Below are 23565 nucleotides of genomic sequence, written 5' to 3' on the forward strand. Positions count from 1 at the left end.
TGTGTCAATTTGAATCTTTTTAGGAATCAAAGAATCTCCATGTGTGTATCAAACTGAAAATATTTCGTATCAAGCCAAGCTACATTCTTTCTACTGCTCTTCAAACAATTGACTTTTAAAAAATGTAATCATACACTCCTTTGAGATGCAATGCTTTTCCTCCCAAAAGTTCCTTCTTTTTTGTATTCTCAAAAGATAATCTACCTTTCAAATGTTTTCCGTTTGTTGCGTTGGGCTAGACAGCTCTAAAAGACTATCTCTGCAGCATTCATCTATGGTCTTTACTAAGACAGGCAAATGATAATTTTTTTGCCTTACTCTGGAAATTACTCCAAACTGGCTGAATCAAGTAAGGCTTTTTTTCTTTATGTACCTTGTGGTGTGCGCAGAAGTCTAAGCCTAAGAAGTTGTCAGGTAAACCCAGGGATACATGGAATATTTAGGCAAAGAAATCTAAAGAAACCATAGATCATTATCTACAGAAACTTTCAAAGCACAGACAAACAATATTGAAAGAACACTTTTGGACTGTAAAGTCAAGCAATAAGAAAACACGGGGATTAAATTACCTCTGCAAATGCACTTGGTGCACTTGGTCTTTTTTCATTATGATTTGGAGGGGTTTGCCTACAAAACCCTGTTCTTCTTACTTACCGCACAGGTTATTGTACATGCACTACTTGAGTAATTGTTATTTCCCAGATTTTTGCTACATTTTCTGCACAGGCTGCAGAGTGAATAGTGAATGAAGTGGTTAGGACAAGAAGGGATGCTTATTGTTACAGAATTAAGGATTAATTAAAAACTGCAGGTTTTGATTTTGTATCACACTGTGCCCCTTGGTAATCCTGGGGAAACAGCTTAAGTAAGATTTTTGATCAAACCAGTATTTGTATGTCACTAATACTTTGAAGATATACAGTATTGAAAAAAGAATTTTGAATTGTAATAGTACTGAGAGTAATAATAGCAGTAGTAATAATAATACTAATTACAAAAGGCCAGGGAGAAATGAATATTGGTGTCCAAAAAGCAATATTTAATTGGCTTTGGGTAATTAAAGCAATTAACTGTTGACAATTATGAACCTGAATACAGCACAGCTGCATACTTACCAGTTGCATCCATTGCATGTAGTGAATGAGGGTCCTGTTCTCAATAAGTATATGATCATATAGCTGAAGACTTTACACCTGCATACAGAAGCTATCTTGCAAAGCTATGTTGTAAATTTAAGTTCTGTGAGTAACGTAACTTTGTAGTACTTGTCTTTGTAATATGAATATTGTTTTAGCGCTCTAATATTAAATTAACTTGCAGAGTTATTTATTTGGATGAAAATAGTAAAAACTACCAAGAAACTGCTGAATTTTAGTCTTTGTAACATAGGCATAAGCTTCAGATTGTAGAGAGATTAGGTTGCTGTTTTCATGAGTCACTCCGTTTTCGCTGTGAGTTGTCCATACATCCTGTGATAGTATTCTTGGAAACAAAACAGCAGCTGTCTTGGAATACCTGAAGAAAAATCCTTCCATCTTCACAAATGAAACTATAGATACCTGCTCAGGGATCTTCAGATCAGTTTCAGAACTTTGGCTTTGGCCTTTGAAGTTGGAAAAGAACAGTCTGAGCCAGTTCTTTGAGGAAAACTCATCGTGAAACAGGTGATAGAGTGATAAGTTTGGCAGAAAAAGAATTGAGCATCTTTGGCAGAAAAAGAATTGAGCCAATGTAGTTGAATGAATTGATGAGTGGTTAGAATGAAAGCCCTTCGAGACAGAAGTGTTCCATAATAAGTGTTACATTTGATAGTGTTCACTAATGTTGACTTTTCTTCATTATAGATAATAATATCTCTAGATTTAATTACTGTGTCTGACAGCAGATGTTCATACCACTGTGACAACTGTTTGCTAATTAAGCAGTTCTTTTGATTGGCTTTCTGAGAGACCTGCTTCATATTCCAGCTAGAAACATTTATACAGAAAATTAAAATTTAAAATAATGTTCTGTGCATATTCTAGATTTAGTTTGGCTAAATTTTTCCTTTTCTCATCTTTTAACTTTCATTGGTGAAGTTATGGCAATTGATGTTTAGCAATATGTCTGCATGTTTCCAAAAGATTTTGGATACCAGACTGGTTCGTGAGTGGGATACAGTGTCATCTAAGAGAAAATAAATTAGGGGATAGTGGTAACTGAGGTTGAGATTTGATTTATATTTTTCCTTTCTATACCCATCTCTTTTGTACTGCTGTGTATATTGTCCTGGAGTTACATCTGTTTCTTAAGGTTATTGGTTTGGGTAATGTTTAATGCTCAGAGTAGCATGAATGATTGTTAGATGATATCAGGGTTGCAGGGGGATGCCATACAGAAAGTCTGATCTGAGACTGGGTAAGTTACTGTACCCACAAAGCAAACATTAGCTGCCACTTTCCATCCATGATGTAGCTTGCTGTAGCTCTTTAGATCGTGGCTTTGAATTAGTCCTTGACTTATTGCGAGAGCAGAGGTTGAACGGAGGTTCCTGAGATCTGTTTGAATTGTAGCTCAATAGGACTTGAAAATTCCCTTACTTTGTTATGTCTTCATAATTTGGAATTTGATGTTGCTCCTCATCCCTGATCTGGTGTATTTTAATCTGTGTGGCAAAACCAAATATATATAATTTATGAGTAGGAAGCTGAATTTAGTGGCATGTCTTCACCAGAACATTCAAGTGGCAAAACTTCTGAAAGCTCATCACTTGAAAACGCAGCCTTTATTTCTGTCCTTCCGTGCAAGCTCACTTCTTTAGATGCTTGGAACCACTGTAGGTTGGCAAACACACAATATAATGCTGAGCTGTTTTGAAACTGGAGCCTACTCTGTTTATTGAGGAATATGGGGTATTTGTACACTTTGGGTCTATAAGTGCTGGTTTTTGAAGTGACCAGGAGAGTTACGGTAAAAGCAGCAGAAGTTCTTTTCCATTTCCTTCATTTTCTGTGAGCTAAGAGCACGCTTTCACACATCTCCCAGAACAGTGAGGATTGCTCTCAAACTCAGATGTTGCTTACACAGTCTCAATTCACTTTTTAAATTGATCTGGCGATGGATCAAGGGAATTAAAATGAGAAATTTATGATTCACAAGACCTTTTGTACCATGGCTTAATGTTTTTTAATGGTGGACAAGCAATGGGCCAAAGTTTTTGATAGTTTCCTTGGAAAGAGACTACTACTTCTGGTTTGCTAGCTAGTTCTCATAAACCTTTAATGGTCTTTGCCAAAATAATTTATATAATGCACTCCAAATAGAGTGATGTCATGCACTTCCAGTAACAGAAGTGTCCACAGTTGGGTGCATCAGTCTGTTTGGTCTAATATGGTATTATTAACTGGTCATATTAACTGAGTTGAACAAAATACTAATAGTTATTAGTGTCAAAGTGTCTGCTTGTGCAGGCTCATACACACTTGTGCTGAGTATTCCAATTAGTAGATTTTTAATAAGTAATCCAATGAGAAATAAGTCTCTTTGTCACTTATTGTAACCTCTTGGAAGATATAACCACCAGTACCCTGAATAAATGTATCATCACCTAACCCTTCGCTTTCTCAGCTTCTGGAAAAAAAAAACAAACATAGTGTGGTACCCAAAATGGATCCATTGAGCAAAGAAACTGACCTCTTGAAGCAACATACTTCTGTGAAACACTGTCCTGCCACCTCTTGCAAATTTAAACCAGGTATCTGAGTTGTGTCACTAGAAGGATAGAAAGAAAAAAAACACAGTTAAAGATATATTTGTACCTTAGTACTTTGCATTGTGCCTGAAAAATGGGGACCGAAGTGGATTTGAGGGCACACTTAACATGGCATACACCTAAGCATTGAAACCCAGTTTAGAGAGTTAAATCTGGAGTGATTATGAACTGAATTTTCTTTTAGTTGGCTTGTGTCATGTGTGCAACAGTGTGACATCTACTTGGCTGCTTTATGGAATATCTGTGTTTAATTTTTTTAAAGATATGTGTCACTAAAATATTGCAAATAACATAGTGTGCGTGTTTGTGTGCCTTCCAGTGTGTAAGTTCAAAGCACATAAAAGATGTGCTGTCCGAGCAACAAATAACTGCAAATGGACTACATTAGCCTCAATTGGAAAAGACATCATTGAAGATGAAGATGGTGTAAGTACTATTCATATTTACAGTATTTTTCAGAGCTATTTCTTCTTTATGGAAAAAAAAAAGAAGGTTAAGAGTACCAATACAGCCACGTGACCCATTGAAGTCAGTGGTAGGTGTTTGTATTCCTGAATGATTTTCAAAGATTAACAGGTGTTTAGAACAAAAATTCCTATCTCAGGAGACAAGTTTAGTATCTGTGGGTGCTAGATTGCAGCTGTGTTGCAAGATTTTAAAGGCCTCATGCAGAGAAACTCTAAAGCTGGAGAATTTCTCCCAGGACTTCCTACTGCTCTTAAGCAAAGGTGGTATTTTATGCTGCTACCATGCTGTTTGGCAATCTAATTTGTGCCCTCCTTGCTGATAGCTGTTCCCCAGGAGTCTTCCCGGAATTCAGTGAGGGGAGGGGCAGGGTGTAGTGGGGTTGTTACTAATAAAAGCAGAAATCTTAAAATTAGCAGGAGAGAAGAAAAAAGCTTTTCGGAGGTTTATTGTGATAGGTGGGTTATTTTTACAAACATAACTAGGTACATGCCACTGGCATGAAACTTCCTCCTAGAAGTTTTGTACTGAATTGCACGCCTGTTAGTATCATTCCATCTGTACTTGGAGTTGTACATGGTGTTAATGGGACAAAATGTGCACAGGGTAAAGCCTTCCCCTGCATTTAGGGACTGCTTTATAGAGGTGTGGCTTACCAGCCATGGTGACTGAGGGGGTACGTAAAGCCACAGAACTGTTCTACTGTCCTCCTTATTCTTCTGAATTTTAGTTACTTTTATTGGTTTGTGTCATGTATTGAACATTAAGTGAAAGGGTCTTTACCTGTATGACTAAGTTGCTAGATTTAATTACCCCCTTATTTTGTGGTTAGTTGCTACCATAGTGCCATAAATAGTTGAATTAGATGTCTCTCCTTTCTTCAGATGTCACATTTTCCACGTGCCATGTGGAACAGCATCATAGTCCACATTCATAGCTGTTGCCTTGTGAGCATCAGTGTCAGTTATCCTGGTCAGCCATACCTGCTTGTTTGATGAAAGGGTAGAACTGTGGGAAGTAGTTTAAATCCACCTACATTTGAGACAAAAGCCTCTAATTTCTATTTATGAGTATTTAACTTTTATGACTACTTCTTCACAGATAGCTATGCCTCACCAGTGGTTAGAGGGTAATCTGCCTGTCAGTGCCAAATGCGCCGTCTGTGACAAGACTTGTGGCAGTGTTTTACGCCTGCAGGATTGGAAGTGCCTTTGGTGTAAAGCTATGGTAGGTGCAGTGAATCACGTCCAAGCATCAAGGATTTTGCCAGCATTGTTGCTCGCCGTTATTTTTATTTTGTCATTTCATAACCGTGCTTTTGGATTAAGTAGGAGCAGGCAGCTTGTGCAAACTCGAGTCTCTCTAATGTTCGTCATTTGTCATGACTGTCATACTTACTTCAGTTAATTTTTAATACGCCCACAGATGCAGCTTTTCTTTAATAGGTGATGTCATCTAATGTGTTTTCTCTGCCTGCTCCTAACAGATAGCTGCAGGTTCAGACGCCTGTTCCATATGCCTGATTATCATGTTCCTTTCTTGGTTCTTTTATCATAGATACTGGTGTAATAATATATTAGTAATGTTAATAGTTACTCATATTTATTAATATTAATGTAAAAATATTTTTATTACTGCAAAATCTTGAAACTCTCTTCTTTAGGACACTCTGTAGATTGCTGACTGAAGTGCTATAATATGCTATTGCTATTTCTCCCAAGTACAGTTTTCTCTTAGTTATTTTTAGCTTGTCTAAGGAGATGGGTTCCATATGCTAGGCTACAGAAGTGGAAAGTAAGCAGGTTTTTCATTGTTGAACCTTTCAGCATGTAGGTGTCTGAGACTTTGTGTGTGGACAGTGGGAAATGATTGGCATCTCCAGAGGTGCTTTGAAGTTTAGGTGAAGTGCAGCACCTCTGTGTGTGCCTGTTTTTCCAGTAACTACATAAGAGAACTCTGCAGTGCATAGTTTATAGTACCCACCTTTGGCAGGTTGGTCTGGCATGGTAGATGTGCTACCTTTAGTGCAGATAAGTCTTCTGGAACATCCAGGCTTATACAGAGCTATTGCGTTGCATGTGCACCCAGCACAGATGTGGGCTGCTAGGAATTTAGTCCTGCCTTGCTTGTGCATGGAGGTGATTCCCTTGAAAGGATGATTCTGCTATAGGGGTTGCTGAAGATGAAGCTTATGTTTTGAGGAATGAGTAGCAAGCCTTTGTGGTTGAACACTCATATGTCTTTCTTTTCCAGACTCACTCCTCTTCCCTCCACACCTAAATGTTTATTAGTGCATTTTTGTTACATACTGTATCAGTTATGCTTTCACCCCAAAATTCCACTGTAGGCAAATAATTTTGTGTTTCTTTTATAGGTTCACACTGCCTGTAAAGATCTGTATCCTCGTAAATGTCCACTTGGCCAATGTAAGGTATCGATCATACCTCCAACAGCTCTAAACAGTATAGACTCTGATGGTACGTAGTATTGTAGTGTGTTCAGTGGTAGCTCTGGACTTGCAATGCCTAGTGAGATTTATATAACTAAACAAGGCTAAAATCCTTCTGCTGAGCAGGTGAATGCACTCTATTTACTTGCTGTGTGGTGTCTTAGACCAGAGCATCATGCTGTTATTTATTATTCGTGCTGGAAGTTTGTTCCATATGTGAAATTATTTTTCTTGGCATTTAGAGAAAATAATCAAACCTTATTTTATTATTTTAAATTATACATTATGATAATTTGGAATTAAATTAGCTTGCTTCGGTGCCAAGTTTCCTATTTGTAGCTTTAGTAATTTTTTTAGTGATGGGAGACAACATAGTCATTTTAATACTGCCTGAAACGAATGTCAAAACCTATACCTGTGATGTCTGCTTTTGAAGCATTGCCGAGAAACAAATACATCCATGGACTGGTTATACTAATGGCAACAGTGTCCATTATTACTACTTACTAAAGACCTTGTAGAAAGTCTGCTGTAATGCATTGATTTTAATAAGCTTCGGATCACAGCTGGAGGTCTGTTGTTCAGTGATTCCATTACAATGACAGTATAACTTCAGTCTGAGTAAAAAGGTCTTGTGCAAGGTCTCACCTGGGAGCAACTGAGTACAGGAACTTTTAAAATCTCTGAGGACTCTTAGAAAGGTCTTACAGATGTGGATGATCCAGTTCAATCCAATAAGGTTAAAGAAAAATCAGATTTAAAACCAAACACTTGTAACTGAAATATATATTTATGTCATGAGATTTGAAAAGTATTCTTAAAGGTTAATAAACTTTTTCAGTGTGGAAAACCAATAAAGCTATTGTCTTCAGGATTTTACTAAGTCTAGACACTGAAAATACTGGAAAGAAAAAAATGAACTGGTAAATCTTCAGCAGTATTTTTCTTGCAGAGCTAATATTCAGTTTAGCATTTACACGATGCATGATAAAATGTACTTCTTTTGTCCTTCATCCCTTTCTTCTTCTTGTCCATGATTTCTTTTTGTGTTGTTCATATTAGAAAGCCTTATTTATTTCATTCTTTCTAACTATGTTCACAGGTTTCTGGAAAGCCACATGCCCGCCATCCTGTGCCAGTCCTCTTTTAGTTTTTGTTAACTCAAAGAGTGGAGACAATCAGGGAGTAAAGTTTCTTCGTCGATTCAAACAGTCGTTAAATCCAGCTCAGGTGTTCGATTTAATGAATGGTGGACCTCACTTAGGGTAATGACCTTGGAAATCTTGAGCAATCCTTTTTGCAAGGGAATTCAGTGCAAAGCATACTGTTGTGTTGTCCCCTTGTTGCTATAATTCTATCACCACTATCTGCTGTGACTTCCTAATTAAAGTCTAATAGATAATGACATTTCAGGATGAATGCTGGCGGGGGAAGGGATTGTAGGATAATATTTTCTTTTTGGAAAAACTCACTTGAAAATTCAAAACTGAAATCCATCAGCCCAAGTTTTTTTTGTCTGGCTTTGACTTCTGTTAACTGGTAAGGTTCAAAACCATTACAAATGTTTAAATGCTTTCCTGAACCACAGCACAGGTGCTTTTCTTCCATTTCACATGCATAATTCAGATATTCCTGTAACTTAGTGGTGAACAGCTACGGAATAAAACAGTTGTCTAAATGTACTCTGTATCTTTTTGAATTCTGCACGCAAATGTCAGTGGAGGAGTCTGCAGCAGGTGATGGATGAGTCCACTAAAACCATTCGCTTGGGAAAACTACGTTCAAAATATGGTTTTAGGCAACATATGCAAATGGTCAAGAAAATGAGCATCTTGAAAAACTTGGAGCAAGAATACAAATACAGCCTTCAGGCATTCTGTAAAATCCAGGATTAATTATTGGAGAGATAAGGATGAAATTTGTATAGTGGTGGCCACAATCCAACCGTCTTTGCACATTGAATTCATGCACATTTTTCCATTGTGTAACTCAGAGGCAGTGATTTGGTTAAATGGCCTGTTAGTATCAGCTATAGAAACTAGAAAAACTAATTTTTATACTCTTCAAGATGCAAAATTATGCTTGCATGATTAAAATGTGGATTAAACAAATGCCAAAAAAAATTAGTTCAAACAGCAAATACAAGTATAATGGAATACAGGTGTGGATTTTTGTAATTAGTATTGTATTATGGACACATTATATTAACTTTTTTAAGTTTTAATGTTATTTTCATTATAACCCTGATTTAAATCTGAATTTAAGCCAAGTCCCTTTCAACTAACATTTTGTACGTGTAATTATAATGGCAGATAAAGGAAAGGAGGGGTCATCTTAATTGTAGTCGATATTTGAGAGAGGGCAGTCTGAAAAATATGTCTGTTTGCAAACTTTCTTGCTTCATCTAGTTGTACCTACAAGCAGCATGGTTCAGAGGGCTCCCTTTGTTTTGCACATTAGCTGTAGGTCAGATCGGTTGCTGTTAAATATTTTTCCCAAATGGTTTCCAAAAAGAGGTCCTTTGCAGTTATTCTATCAGGTCGTGCTGATACCTGCTTTTTCGTAGTTAATCTAAAAAGAAGAGTTGTATTCTTTGAGAGATTATATTTCTGAGGGGTTTTCTCCCTTTTCTCAGGGTAGGAGAAATTGTACTGGTATCGACATTTTTTGCTTAAAAATCTGCATCTGTAGTTCTGAATAGGTTTCTGCCTTTCTTAAACAAGTGATATTGTTTTCTTTAGAAAAAAAAATAGAAATGCTTCAAAACTGTGATCTTAATGTGTTGCTTTTTTGAGATAGGTCTGAGATTATACATATTCTGGAAAATAACATGCTTTAAAAATAAACATATTTATTTTTATTATTTTAAGAGTTTCTACTTTCCAAATTTTTATTTGTTTAAGTTTAAATCCCTGTTGTTTTTACCTCTTGACCGTTTCTTCACATCTCATTCCCCTTTCCTCTGTCTCTCACCTTTCTACTTGTCTGTCTCTCTTATCCTCCTTTTCTGTACTGCCAAAATGTTGTATCCTGTAGTTGTTAAAGTCAGAGAACAGGAGGAAGAGCCGTGGGAAACAAAAGGAGGATGCAGAAAAGATCTAAAATGAAATGATAGTATTACTTGTTTTATATAGTTACAATTACCTTATGTGTAATAATTACCTCAAACTGTCCTTGCATTTGGCTAGTCTTGTATTGGAAGAAGCCCACCTGTGTTGTGGAGCACATCCTTGTCATTGTGTCTTAACCTCTTGTTGAAAACCTCCCCTTTGGTGCCTCGTGCTTCTGGCTGAAAAGAGAAGCGTAGAGCAGTTGAAATGTCAACTGCTGAAGTTTAGAATTTAAAAAAAAATATTAATAAAATTAATATGAATGAAATCCTGAAAACAATATCAAGAGAAGTTTTTAAAGTACAACTCAGCATGTTATTTATCAGAAATGTCAGTATAAGTAAAATGTACAGCAGTTGATTGGATGCAGGCAGATTTATTAAGTAGTTGGTTATATCCACATACCCCAGAGCAATAAAAGAACCACCATAAAGGTGCTGTGCACCATATTTTCATGTAATGATTGCTACTGAATATAACTGTTGTCTTGCTGATGGACATGACTGGCTCTAACAAGCTGGGTTTTCTCTGCAGTTTGCGGTTGTTTCAGAAGTTTGACAACTTCAGGATTCTTGTGTGTGGTGGTGATGGAAGCGTGGGTTGGGTCTTGTCAGAAATTGATAAGCTCAGCTTGCACAAACAGGCAAGTGTGTATGCTTACTTTCCTTGAGTACACTGACTAGACTTAATTTTGCATGCCTACTTTTCCTTGAATTGGTTCTTTGTCATGTATCTGTATATGGGCCAAACTCCTCAATGTTTACTGTTAAATGAAAAATTTCGTTGGCATAAACAAGACAAATTGTATGGGGATTGCGCAATTTGATTTACAAGCTTTGGACATCAGCTGTATAATTAACATTTGTTGCTTGAAATAACAAGCATTTGTAGTAGTTTGTACTTTTTCTTTATAATTTTCAATAGTAGATGTGCACCTGTATTATGTTTCAGTGTCAGTTAGGAGTGTTACCTCTTGGTACTGGAAACGACCTTGCTCGTGTCCTTGGATGGGGAGGATCCTGTGATGATGATACGCAACTGCCTCAGATCTTGGAGAAACTAGAACGAGCCAGCACAAAAATGCTAGACAGGTAAACCTGAATATGCACATACATGATTTACCATGAGATTCAAATTGTATTTGTTTGGGTTTCTGATGGCCTAAATTCCTCTGAGAGACTTAAAGTTCAGTGGTTTGGGTTTTTAGGATGCAGATTATAATTGTGAGGAAAGCCGAGTTAGTAATGGGGCACTAAGTGGAGCACGTCTTCAACGTTCTTTTTAACCTGAAGAGTCAGAAGAGAAAGCAATTGATGAAATGGGGAAGCGTGCAGTCCCAAGATGAACAGAAGGTGACAGTGTATTGCATAGCTGATGAAGCTGCATAACTGCCTGTTACAAGAAGTTGTTAGCATTAAGAAATTGTATAGATTCAAAACTGTTTGGGGCAGTTCATGGACTCCATACATGCTATTAAATTGAAAGTAGCATCTTTATTTAGGTGCTGTTTTACACCTGAGCGCTCTCTCCTTGGATGTAGGGAGAACTCACATCATCTGCTTTCAACCTTCATAAAATTTCCTGATACATCAGTTAGCTCCTAGGCTAACTGGATCTTTAGCTTGATCCACTACTAATACTTCTGTTTGAGGCATTTTCTTAGTGAAATGCAAGTGATCTCCCCACTCCATCCATAAAGCAAAGTAGCAATCGTGATTTTACGAAACGTAGAGATGGTGGTGGTCATATTGTTATAAAGAAGGTGTAGCACTGTAGTTGAGAGGAGTATATCTTGGTCTGTGTCTTTCTTCCATGGTTGTTTCTGTTCTTGCTCTAGTTACAAACACTTGAATGTAGTCAAAGAAGATTTTATTTAGGATTTTTTAAATGAAATTGAGAAATAAGTCCTTTTTTATTTTAAGTTTTTCTGCAGACTATTTGATTGTTTCACAGCAAAATATGTAGGGATATGCTTGTTACTGATCTTTAGGAGTAATGTTGGCCTGGGCATTCTGAAAGATTCTATTATTAAATCATGTTTGGCTGTACTGTGCTTTACTTGGGGAAAAAAATGTGTATATCAATGAAAATACTTCACCATTTGCTTTATTCTTATGCCTGCCTTCCCTAGTTGAGATGAAAAGCTATTTTTTTATTTTCTTGGAACATATTTGTTCTCCTTTGACTTCTGCAATTAGGTTGCACAAATTCTTTTGTACTGTGAATGCTTTACGGGAAAAATCTTTGTTGCCTGCATTGAATGTCCTGTGATTTGTTCACAATGAAGACTTATCATCATATCACTAGCAAATAATCTGAGCAATAAAACAAATTACTATCATATATCTTAATTACTTCTATCCATGTGCAATTTGCTTACAATTGAAAATAAAGCTGCCTATTTTTTTATGTTTTTAACATACTGTTCTGTGATGTGCCAATGAATTTGAGTTTTGGTGATATGTTAGAGAAAAGACTTAACTAAGAATCTGGAAACCTAAATGCTTCTATGTGTCTTTCAGGTGGAGTATCATGTCATATGAATTGAAATTACCAGTAAAGCCTTCTATTCTTCCAGTGACTGCAGAGGAGTCAGAAGAATGCCAGGTGAACTTTTGTTTTGTTGTTTCATAAACTTAACTTTGAGCCGCTGGGATGAAAACATTTATAGTTGAGGCACTTGTGTGAAAAATAGAAACAGATGTTTTGTGATCTTCTAACTGAACTGAATTAAAGTCTGTTCATGGCATATATCTGAAGTAATTACTGTGCCCAGTTCTGTATTGTTTGCCAAAAATGAGTGAAAGGAGGGAGTCTTTAGCAGAGCAGTCAGAAAGATTTCTTCCTGAGAAATTTTGTTTTTATATATCTATCTTATATTAATATATTACCTTATATATTACAGGTACTACATATTAATTTATATATAAGAATTTAATATAATATTTAATTCTTGTATAACACCATACTATTCTATATTTAGATTGATAATTACTTTAGGTAATAATCTATTCATATATTAATTTATATACAGTAATATTGTATTATGTTATTATAAATAAAGCTTTTTATACTATAATAATATATATAAAAGTATACAGGAATATATATGTATATAAAACCAAAATGTTTTGCTATCTTCAGTTTCCAATAAGCATTGAAAAAACTCAGTGTTTTGAAGGCAAGAGTTGTATTCTGAAATAAAGAAGCTTTTTGCAGCTTTTAAAAGTGAGTTATAACAGGTGATAACACGCAGCTTTCTCTTTGTTTTTTTCAGAGAGCTCAAAATCTTAAGTGGCCTCAAAGAAAAGCTTAGTCTGTCAGACTAGATTTGTGCTGGTACTGTCTGATGAGGTTTACATTTTGAAGGAGAATGAGATGCTTTAATCAAAGTAATTGGCATGAAAAGCCTGACTAAAAGTTGTAAAATAATATATTCCTTTAGAAAGTTAACGTATATCAATGTTAGCTCAAAAACACTTGAGAAGCAATTATTAATCAGCAGATTCTTGAATAATGTAAGAATTCAGGCTGTTTTAATTGGCAAGGAGGTTATAACCTTTGACAGACTGCTGGATACAGAGGTGCAAAAAGGCTGGGACTCCGCTGACAGATTTTCAGCGGGTTGCTTTATACACAGCTCTCTTTCCAGTGTCAGACCAAATCTTTATGTTCTCTGATTTTGCTGGACTGTTAAAATTCTGAAGTGTATCTTCGTGTTGTAATTTAAAAAAAAATACACATCTTATTCTAGCTAGTTCTGGCTTTGAAACTGAATTTATCCCCTCCTGAAAATAGAAGGAACTGCTTGTATAGAACCTGTTTTTGAAAAATCAGTTCTGTAGGCTGTAGTTACCTGCCATTATTTGAGTTGCAGAAAGTTGTTTTCTTTTGAATAGCCTGTTCAATCTCTCTTTTAGTGTTTTTTTATTAATTTCTTGAGTTATGATATTCCAGAAAAAGAATGATAAACCTTACAGTAGGAAATGTATTAAAGTGCAGTTCAAAAAAGAAAATAAAAGTATATGTCCAATTATTTTTCTTTTTATTTCTTCCAGTTTCAGGAGACTTGATTTGATTCCAGAAGTTTTATGCTGATTTTTAAACGGCAGTAGTTCATTCTTACAGATCAAATGGTTATATATTAGTTTTCTTCCCTTGAAATGAAAACTGAATTACTGTCAGAGTTCTACAACTAAGCCACGGTTTTAGGAGAGAAAAAAAGAGCATTATATCTACCTTTGATATCAAGGGGAAAAACATACAAATAGATTGTAAGAGATTCTTAAAGGAAGCCATCATAAAATTTTGGAACTGCTTCTATTTTTAGCTTTAGATTTAAATTCGGTTAGAATTTTCTGAGGTCTGATTCCATGCCTGTTTTAAGACAGGTTCGTGAAGATGAGAATTTGATCCATTCTAAATCTTTGCCTGCCTTTGCTCTGTTTTCAGATATCTGCTTATGAGGACTCAGTTGCTGCTCATCTCGCAAAAATTCTCAATTCTGATCAGCATTCAGTTGTCATATCATCTGCCAAGTGAGTTGATCGGTTTTATGTATGATTTGTGGGATAAATCCCCTGTGTAACATCATCACTATAATAACCTTCTGTGTAAGCTTGATTTTCTGTGTAAGCCCAGCTGCCTTGGATTAATATGTTTTGATGTATATATTTCAGAGAGGAGGTTTTATCTGGAAAATTATTACATGGTACAATTGTAATGGATAGCTTAACTCTAAATACGTCAACTTCTTTTTTTAAATCACATAATATTAATATACAATGTTTTTTAAAACACTCTAAATCAGTTTGCAGCTTAAATATGAAATGTATTGTTACTAATGCTAATATGGGATCTACTTCATGTTACATTTTTTCTGTTTTCTTTTATGAATATCCATATCATTAAGACATCAAACAACTTCAACAATGTGAAGCAGAACGTCAGCTTGGTAGCTTCGTCATAGCTCTGTCGATGTCAATTCAATAAATAGTGGCCTCAGACAACAGTTTTTTTTCCCCTGAACTGTAACACTTAAAAATTAGATTCAGGTACTTGGCAAATCATGGACTTCATCTGAAATCAAACGTACTCTGTGTATACCTTCTCTGTGAAAAACACTTATATTTTGTAGTATGGCAAAGACCAGTGGCAGAATGTTCATCTGAATGTCATCACATCTTATTTTTTTTCTTCTAAAAGAAAGTTAATAAAATTTCATTTTTGAAGTATACATAGCACATCTTGAGAATTAAATTGTAGGATATTATTGTAGCTCCAAATTCTAAATTGAGTCTGTATCTTGTTAAATTTGTTTAGTTTCTGTAAAGTAAATTCCAACCAAATGAACAGTACTAAGCAATTATCCACACCTTGTTAGTAAGTTTGCTGTCTGTCTGCAGAGTAGGCAAAAAGAATCAAGCCTTTCTCCAATTTACACAAGCAAAATTAATTGCAGTCACTGTAGTTTGCGTAGAAATGCCTCAGGGTCAGCTGTGGTTCAAAGGCATGAGCTGTGCAATGGGACATGTGTGGCCATATGCTTTCATCTAAGAAGGGCCCCAATAAAGTCAGTAGATTTTCTCCATGACTTCAAGGCTCTGTCTCCTCATGGGAGTTTGCAAGTCTGTGTTTGAAGTTAACAAAGGCAAGTTTGCTAACAGCTCTGGTATGGAAGGTGTACAAGCAAGGGAATGAGTAACAGGAGTCAAGGCTATTTCAATTCTTAGAAATAAGAGACTTAGATACAGTGTGTGCAAAGGCTTAACTAGAAAGATGAGTTCTTATTGTAAAGCTTATTGCTTGAATTTGGCAAGCCATGGAAAGGCTATAATCTGCTCTGTAAGTTCGATCACAGAGTTCAGTTTCCAAACAGAATGGTGTATAGCAGTATGCACATAAACCAGTTGTCATAAGAATTTAATATTCAAAATATATCCATGTCATTTCATTTGAGTTCCCTCCTCTCCTATTTTTTTCTTAAGAATATTATGTGAAACTGTAAAGGACTTTGTTGCCAAAATAGGCAAGACTTACGAAAGACCAATGGAAAATGCAGAGGAAGCTGATGCCATGGCCGTTAAAGTAAGACAATGACTATTTTCTGGTTTAAAGTTGTGATTCTGTGTTATAGCTCACGGGTGTTTGATTTTTAAACCTCTCTAGGATGCCCAGGGTATTGGTGGAGTCTCCATCCCTAGAGGTGTAGATGTGGCACTTGATGACATGGTTTAGTAGGCACAGTGGTGTTGGGCTGATGGTTGAACTTGATGGTATTCGAAGTATTTTCCAGCCTCAATGAGTCTATACTCTGATATTCCAAAATGTGGAGCCTGGGTCTGGATTTTATGTAGACAATTATGTAGACACTTAGACGCAGGCAACTGTAAATCCTGCCACATGGAAAAATTAGATTCTTCCCTATAATGTGGTACTTAATTTCCTGAAGGTGTTCTTATGTTCACTGTTGTTTTGTGCGTGTGTATTCTCTTCAACTTTGTCATAGTGCACTGAGCTAAATGAGAAGCTAGACCTACTGCTCCAGGCTCTTCACACAGAAGCCCAGGCTGCTCCTATGCTCACAGGCATCGCTCCTCCCATTGTGGAAGAAGAACCAGAGGAGTTTTCAAGTGAGGAATCCCTGTCTGAAAGTAAAGAGCAATTAGCGGAATGTATCTCAAAGTCTTCCACCCAGAAACTCTTCAAACCAAGGGAACAGTTAATGCTCCGGGCAAACAGCTTGAAGAAGGCTGTGAGGCAAATCATTGAACAAGCAGAAAAAGGTGCACACCAGCAACTTTTTGATCCTAGATGGTAGAATAAGAGTGCAGCTTTTTTTATTTTCTAGCATAATCCTCATTATTAAAGCTTGATTTCTACATGGTTACATAGATAAAGTTATGTGCCTATTACAGGCTGCAAGGCAAAGAAATACAGCTTGTTTGGATGGTTGTCTGTCTGCATATATGAATACATATGTATGCATGCATGTGCACATATGCAACTATTTTTCTTCTGTAACTCTTGTCCTCCACAAAATGAAAATTTGCGGCAGCAAACCTTTATCCATGGGCAAAGGATTGCTAAACTATTTGGCTATTTTTCACTGAATTGGTAAAAGAAATCTTATGTTAATATTTTAAAGCTACAGGAAAGAGAAGCTAATATTTCCATTTATGCAGATTTTCTTTAAAGATCTTGAAAATTACTTTTTTTTTTTTAATAACCAGTTGTGGATGAGCAGAATGCTCATAGTGAAGAGCAAGTCAACCAGTCTCCAGTAGATTATAGCAAAGAATTGGATGAATCCAAAGAAGAGGAAAAAGAGGAAGATACAAAGGAACTTGAGTCCCCATCAAGTGAGTGAATTAGGAATGTAATAATCTTGAATTATGCTGTCTTCGATACCGTAGAGCTCCTTCCCATGAAAAATTTCATGCATCAATGTCCCAAATACTGGTCATTACTCCCGCTAGTTCCTTGCTGCTATTGACCCCTGTATAGCAAGCCATAGAGCATGCACCTATACCAAGCTACTCTTGCTTTCCATGGTGTAGAGCACCCTATCTAGTCTGTTGTTGGCTGGAATGACATTACCAGCTGCTGCTTCCTAAGTTCTGCTGCTTTCCTGTAGGAACATCATCCTGTCCCCACTGTGAAGCTCCACAGGAAGGCAGTGTGGGTAGTCCATGATGGGTTTTAAAAGGCAGCAGAAAGAACCTGGTTGTATTATTATATTATTTGTTTAAATAACGGTACAAAGGAATCAGAATATCGAGTGATCTGAGGTTGAAACAACTTGCTTGAAAGGTAGCATTTTCATAAAGTTAAGAGCCCCTTTTGTCACTAGGCTTTCCTTTTGGCTATTCAGTGTTTGGTTACTGTGTGTAAAATGATATTGAGAGAATAGTCATCTCTTGAAATAGCATAGTACTAATTCCCATGTTTAAATGATAGGGGAAGATTTCTCCTTCATGTGTCCTTTATGAAATCTGCCGGTGAGTGGCTGCAGTGCAAGAAGGAAGGACAATTTGTATGTACGGGACCCTCACTTACTTCCTCCTATCCTTGGTTTTGACACCAAGCCAGTCCAGCCAGAGGTCCTGTCGAGACATTTCCCATCCCAGACGTCAATACTGCATTTTATGTTCACTAGTAGTTCATGTGCCAGGGTTGTTTTAAGAGTCTCAAGCTGCATAGTAATTTTAGGAAAGCTGCTTCTTACTATAGGTGGAAATTTCAGTCTTTAACATATTACCAAAGTGGGCAGTGACACACTGCAGGTGAGGTCTCGAGATAATCTGTGAGTCATGGAGAAACAGTGGTAGCTGGTAAACAGCAAAAGCCATCCTCTGGATGTCTAGTGAGCAACTTTCTGTGACAAAATGAACAGAGTTGTTTGGGATTTGCATCTTTCTGTTAGCCTAACCCACACCAAGATGTTTAAAAGGTGTTGTCTTCATGAGGTTCTGCTCTGAAGCTGGTGCCTGTGTTGGTACCTTCTACCTTAGGATGTTAGTCTCTTGGGGCTTCTGTGAATTCAGAATCTCACATTTCCTTTTATCCAGGAATGGATTTCAGACTTTATTCAGTAATTGTCTCTTCCTTGGCCCCTCTCCTTTTACCGTGGTTACAGGAATCAATGCTTGTTGGTTCCATTTTCAGTAGTAGCTTATAGAGGATGCTGATCCTATGGATGCACCAATCCTACTGCCATAAATATATAATAAAGTAAAAATACACAAGTATCATATGTAGAAATATATATTACCACCTTATTTCGTGGTGATACAATTTCTACAGTTATTGGGGAACTGTATTATTCTTCATACATTGGATATGTGTGAAATAGAGTGCATATTAATGCTGTCAGTGGAAGACAAGTGTTTAGGGACAAAGCATGAAACATGAATTCAATTATCTGCAATGAGACATCAGTTTTACTCGTTAGGGCTCTGTTGTTTTTATCAGAGCACAAACGACAAAAGTGTATCGTTTTTGGAGTTATCCCCATGACTGTCATCTGTCAAATAAAGAGCAGCTGGTCTGTTGATTTTCCTATTTGATATAACTGCCTTGTTCCAAAGTACAGAGAGAACAGACTGAGTGAATAGCATTGTGAATTTTTCAGTAGCATTATGAAAAATGAATGTTAATTTTGTTCAGAATATTGTATTTTACCCTTCGAAGTTCTTGATCATTTGATGAAGATAATATTTTTCCATATGTTATTTAACTTCATCTAAATATTTAATAGCTCTCATTAGATATCACTTGCTGGTTTTATTTATTTTCATTTTTAACTTTATACTACAATGTTTTGTTGTGCACAGGTACAAATCATTGTGTCATATTGCTATCCTACAATACTATAACATTCTGTGATAATTTCTAAGGCTGTTATACAGATGTTAAAGTCAGAAGGAGCTTTTAGTCCACTTGATCAGACATTTCATATAAAACAGGCAGGAAACTTTCACCCATTTATCCCTGTCCTGTATCTAATAATTTCTGTTTGACTTAAGCAAGTCATCCAGAAAGGTGGATCTTAATGCTGAGGTAGAAGAGGGTGAAGAATTTGCCGTTTCATTTCCTGGCCTGAAATGATTTGAACACAATTTCTAATCCTTTGTTCCTGTTATTACCGTTGTCTCTAGATTTTTCCCAGTCTGCACGTTCTTTCCATTAATGTCTTCAGGCAGTACACCCACATTACTCTCAGGCTAAGTTATCACGATTGATGTGAACTGATCTGTTCTCCTTCTGCCACAAAAAAGGGGATTCTTTTATCCTTCCCACCACATTCATGGTGGCATTTCTCTTCTGCTTTCTTGGTGCTAGTCCTAATCATTCTGGTTTTGCTGAATATTTTCTTAGATTTTGAGAGGAATACGTAGGATCACTTCGAAATCGTTTCATGTTTTGTTCTGAGCTTCTTCAGATGGTCAGCGTTCAAGTTGTCCTAAGCTGAAGTAGTTTGACATGTGAGATAATTTGGAGCAGAAGTAGCCAAGAAATGTCTGTGATCATCTGGTGTGCAAAAGCTTTCTTACATGCACATGGAAATGATATAGCAAAGCATTCAGTAATGCCTAAACTTTCTTCCCTGGGGCACCTATTTTTGGCTGAGTCTGACGGGGCTGAATTTCACAAAGATTAACTTCCCTGGCTAAACCACCAGGCACAGGCATATTCTCTCAGCCTGCACAAAACCAGTTTTGTCAAGAAAGTATAATACAGCACCTTAGATCCACCCTCTGAAAAGCCTACCCTGCCTCTCCTCCAGAGGCAGTCCCAGGGATTACAGGCCTGACTGAGATACCAGTGCCTCTTTGTGGACATCTCCTCCTTACCCTTGGTTTTTTTTCCTTCTTTTTGCTGAGCCATTACCTGCCTTTACCACCAACAATTTGATCAGCTACTAAACTTTGCTATCTGTCAGAAGTTTTTTTGATCCATCTGTGGGTCTCTTCCAACCTGGTGATTCTATGATGCTATGATCTCCTGAAGAATTTTAACAAGTTAGTTATTTCACTTTTGGGGAGAACTACTGTTTTTTTATGTGCAAAAGACAAGGTGATGGTAAACTGGTCTCCAACTGATCTCTCTCATGGGCTTCCTAACTGGAGAAGACAAGAATGTCTGAACACAGTATTCCCTTCCCTTGCAGTTTTTGGGTTGACTGTAGATAAAGATGTCATGAGTTTTGTCTGAGGTTTTCAAAAACCTGAAGCAGGCAGGGTGTCCATTTTAGCTTCTTGAAGCCAATATCATGGCTGTTGATCAGGTATTTCCATGGTCTGTGGGTTACAGGAGGTATCCATATTAAAATATTACAAATAATAATGAACTGTATAATATCGGTATATTTATAGGTAAATATACATTGAATTTAACTTTAGGTTTGTATTACTTCATTAACATGTTTATCATAAGCTTACTAGAGCATTAAATACTACTGCATTTTAAGGTGCATATAATTAAATTTTTGCTAGTAGCTTAAAGTATAAGTTGGGGGGTTGTCACGTTGAGTGCCATGCACACTTGTTCATTTTAATTTGTTCTTGTCACTTGATCTGTTTCTGAGTTTTCTTCTCTGTATTTGGAACAAAAACTATGGTGTGAGGGGGAAGGATATTTGTCATGGAATGGTAACAGATTAAATTTATACTTTTGAAATATTTCCAGGGCTTTAAAAACTACGTATTTTCTAATGTCATAATAGGTCTAATTAATACTCTTATTTTTACTTTTTCTGCATAGCTAAAACAGCTCCAAGATCTCCAGATCGACGTACAAGCCGAGGTATCCATTCTCAGACAGGCTCCTTCTCTGCTCCAGCTTTGGCTGCAAGCAAGGAAAACCTCCCAGTGCTTAACACAAGGATTATCTGCCCAGGTAATTATGATTTTGAAATCTGCTGTTCCTTACACTACTTTAATATTGCCTTCTGTTCCCCTGCTTGCCATGAAATAACAAGTTTTACTTCATGCCAAAAGCCCTGAATTTGTTTGAACTGATACACACATCTTTGTGTTCTGTCATGTAGTAGGAAATGCAGAATTATGTAGAAGATTTCTGCTCGTTTGGCACAACACCAGGTGTAGAAGAAGCGTTGCCTTTGATTCTGGAAGATGAAAAGTGAAATTCAGGATCTTAGAATCATAGAGTCCCAGAGTGGTTTGAGTTGGAAGGATCATCTAAAGATCATCTAGTCCAGCCCTCTGCCCTGTGCACAGATGTTGTCCACTAGATCAGGTTGCGCAAAGACCTTTCCAACCTGACCTTGAACACCTCCAATTATGTGGTATCCACAACTTCTCAGGGCAACCTGTGCCAATGTCTCACCACCCTCATCGTAAAAAATTTCTTCCTTATGTCCAATGTAAATCTCCCCTCTTTCAGTTTAGAACTGTTGCCACTTGTCCTGTCCCTACAGGCCCTGGTAAAAAGTCTCTCAGTCTTTCTTATAACCCCGCTCCATTTTTTGAAAGGCCACAGTAAATTCTCCCTGGACCTCTCTCTTCTCCAAGCTGAACGATCCCTACTGCCTCAGCCTTTCTTCCTGCATCAGGTGTTCCATCCCTCTGACTATTTTTGTGGCTCTCCTCTGGACCTGTTCCCACACATCTATGTTTTTCTTGTGCTGAGGACCCCAGAGCTGGGTGCAGAACTCCAGATGGTCTCAGCAGAGGAGAGCAGAGGGGCACCTCCCTCAACCTGCTGACCACACTTCTTTTGATGCAGCCCAGTTTACAGTTGGCTTTCTGGAATGCGAGCGTGTGTTGCCAAGTCATATCCCATTTTTCATCCACCTGTTACCCACGCATCCTTCTATCATTCATCCTGATCAGGGGAGGCTGTGAAGGGGCAGAAGGGCAGAGCTGTGTAAAATTCAACTCTCAGAGAGGTGCCTGAAGATACCTCTTAGAAAACGGGTAACTGAAACTACACAAAACTGCTGTCCAGTAAAAACGATTGAAAAACAATCTGTTATTCAAATGTAACGAACACTAGGAGGCACCAGTAAGGCACTGTTTTAATTAACATTCCTTAGTATAGTTGAAACATAATGGAACTGAGCTTCCATTTTTCTTTAGGTCAATTTAAGTGGAAGCTTTTAGAAACTACTTTTCTTTGTTTACATGCATTACACAGTGTTCTGTGGAGTGACTTTGATGTTAGTCAACTTAGGCTTGGCGAGGCTGTGACCTTTCCACAAATTTAGTTTAGCTATGGCTCTTCCAGTTGTAAAAAAGGTGAGGGTATTCTTTAGAAATATTTTCAAAGGAAAGGACCAAAGGAAAGTCACGAGTGGTTTGGAGGTGAAGATTAAAATGAATAAAACCTCTAGTAGTCTTTTGGGTTATTAGGTCACCCATTTGATTACTATGCCAGCCGGTGTGTGTTGGCCTGAAATCCTGAATTTTCTTTGTTTCTTTCTCTCTGGTGATACTTGACGAGTCAGCCACTGCACTGCAGCATTGCTGCCTTTCTGCTCAAAAGAGCCAGAAACCTGAAAAAATAACCAATATAGGTAAAAATTGAGATGGAAGCACAATCATTCCCTTTATGGGTTTGATTAATATTTCGTCTCACAGTACATGCCATATATTATGACAATATATGTTTCTCTGTTTATCAAATGCAAATTTTTTTTTATATTTCCTTCTGGTTTTGTTTATTTTTTTTTAATCAGGTTTGAGGGCTGGTCTAGCTGCTTCTATTGCAGGAAGTTCAATTATTAGCAAAATGTTGCTAGCAAACATCGATCCATTTGGTGCTACGCCGTTTATTGACCCGGATCCAGATTCACTGTAAGAAAGTATTTTTCTTCCAAATTTACTGTTCTGCTTTAGTTTGCTTTTCTTAAGCTTTTTCTTTACTTTTTTGTAATCATTTCTTTTTCGCTATGAAATTCTGTTTAGCTGTCATTTGACAGTAGACCTCAAGGTCTGAAAACTGGTTGGATTGTGCCACTTTATACGTGGGTAGAGTAGAGTGAGAGTTGCAGCAGTGGAAATATAAGGAGGCAATTGCTCACTTACCCCTTGCCCAGCAGTTCTTCAGAGCTTGGTTTTCCAACCCTATATACTGGTCAGACCACAAGATCAGCCCACCAGTAAGATATTGAAGCAGGTCTGGGTGCTTCATGGTGGAGGAATAAGAATGTCCGCCTACAGACCTGAGCAATGAGGTGAAAATTGTGTCTAAACTGTCACTGCTTCCCAGAACTGGGTGTAGCATTGGCAGAGACTTATGGATAGTATCTGGGTTTTGGGTATGGC

At 37.1% G+C, this 23565-nt stretch overlaps 1 protein-coding gene across 4 annotated transcripts in view; it reads left to right on the forward strand.

Annotated features, from left to right (window-relative positions):
• The window catches only part of DGKH (diacylglycerol kinase eta), a 152452-nt gene that overhangs the window by 102121 nt on the left and 26766 nt on the right, over positions 1–23565 (forward strand). For all 4 annotated transcript variants that reach the window (XM_069880709.1, XM_069880728.1, XM_069880719.1 and 1 more), the window contains 13 exons: positions 4071–4177; positions 5318–5443; positions 6591–6693; positions 7768–7930; positions 10310–10418; positions 10727–10866; positions 12298–12382; positions 14228–14313; positions 15763–15862; positions 16284–16560; positions 17008–17136; positions 21041–21175; positions 22977–23094. In XM_069880709.1, coding sequence (XP_069736810.1) covers positions 4071–4177; positions 5318–5443; positions 6591–6693; positions 7768–7930; positions 10310–10418; positions 10727–10866; positions 12298–12382; positions 14228–14313; positions 15763–15862; positions 16284–16560; positions 17008–17136; positions 21041–21175; positions 22977–23094 — 1678 coding nt within the window. The remainder of the gene's footprint in view (positions 1–4070; positions 4178–5317; positions 5444–6590; positions 6694–7767; positions 7931–10309; positions 10419–10726; positions 10867–12297; positions 12383–14227; positions 14314–15762; positions 15863–16283; positions 16561–17007; positions 17137–21040; positions 21176–22976; positions 23095–23565) is intronic.

The sequence above is a fragment of the Phaenicophaeus curvirostris genome, chromosome 1 (assembly GCF_032191515.1).
Source record: "Phaenicophaeus curvirostris isolate KB17595 chromosome 1, BPBGC_Pcur_1.0, whole genome shotgun sequence".
Taxonomy (NCBI): Eukaryota; Metazoa; Chordata; class Aves; order Cuculiformes; family Cuculidae; genus Phaenicophaeus; species Phaenicophaeus curvirostris.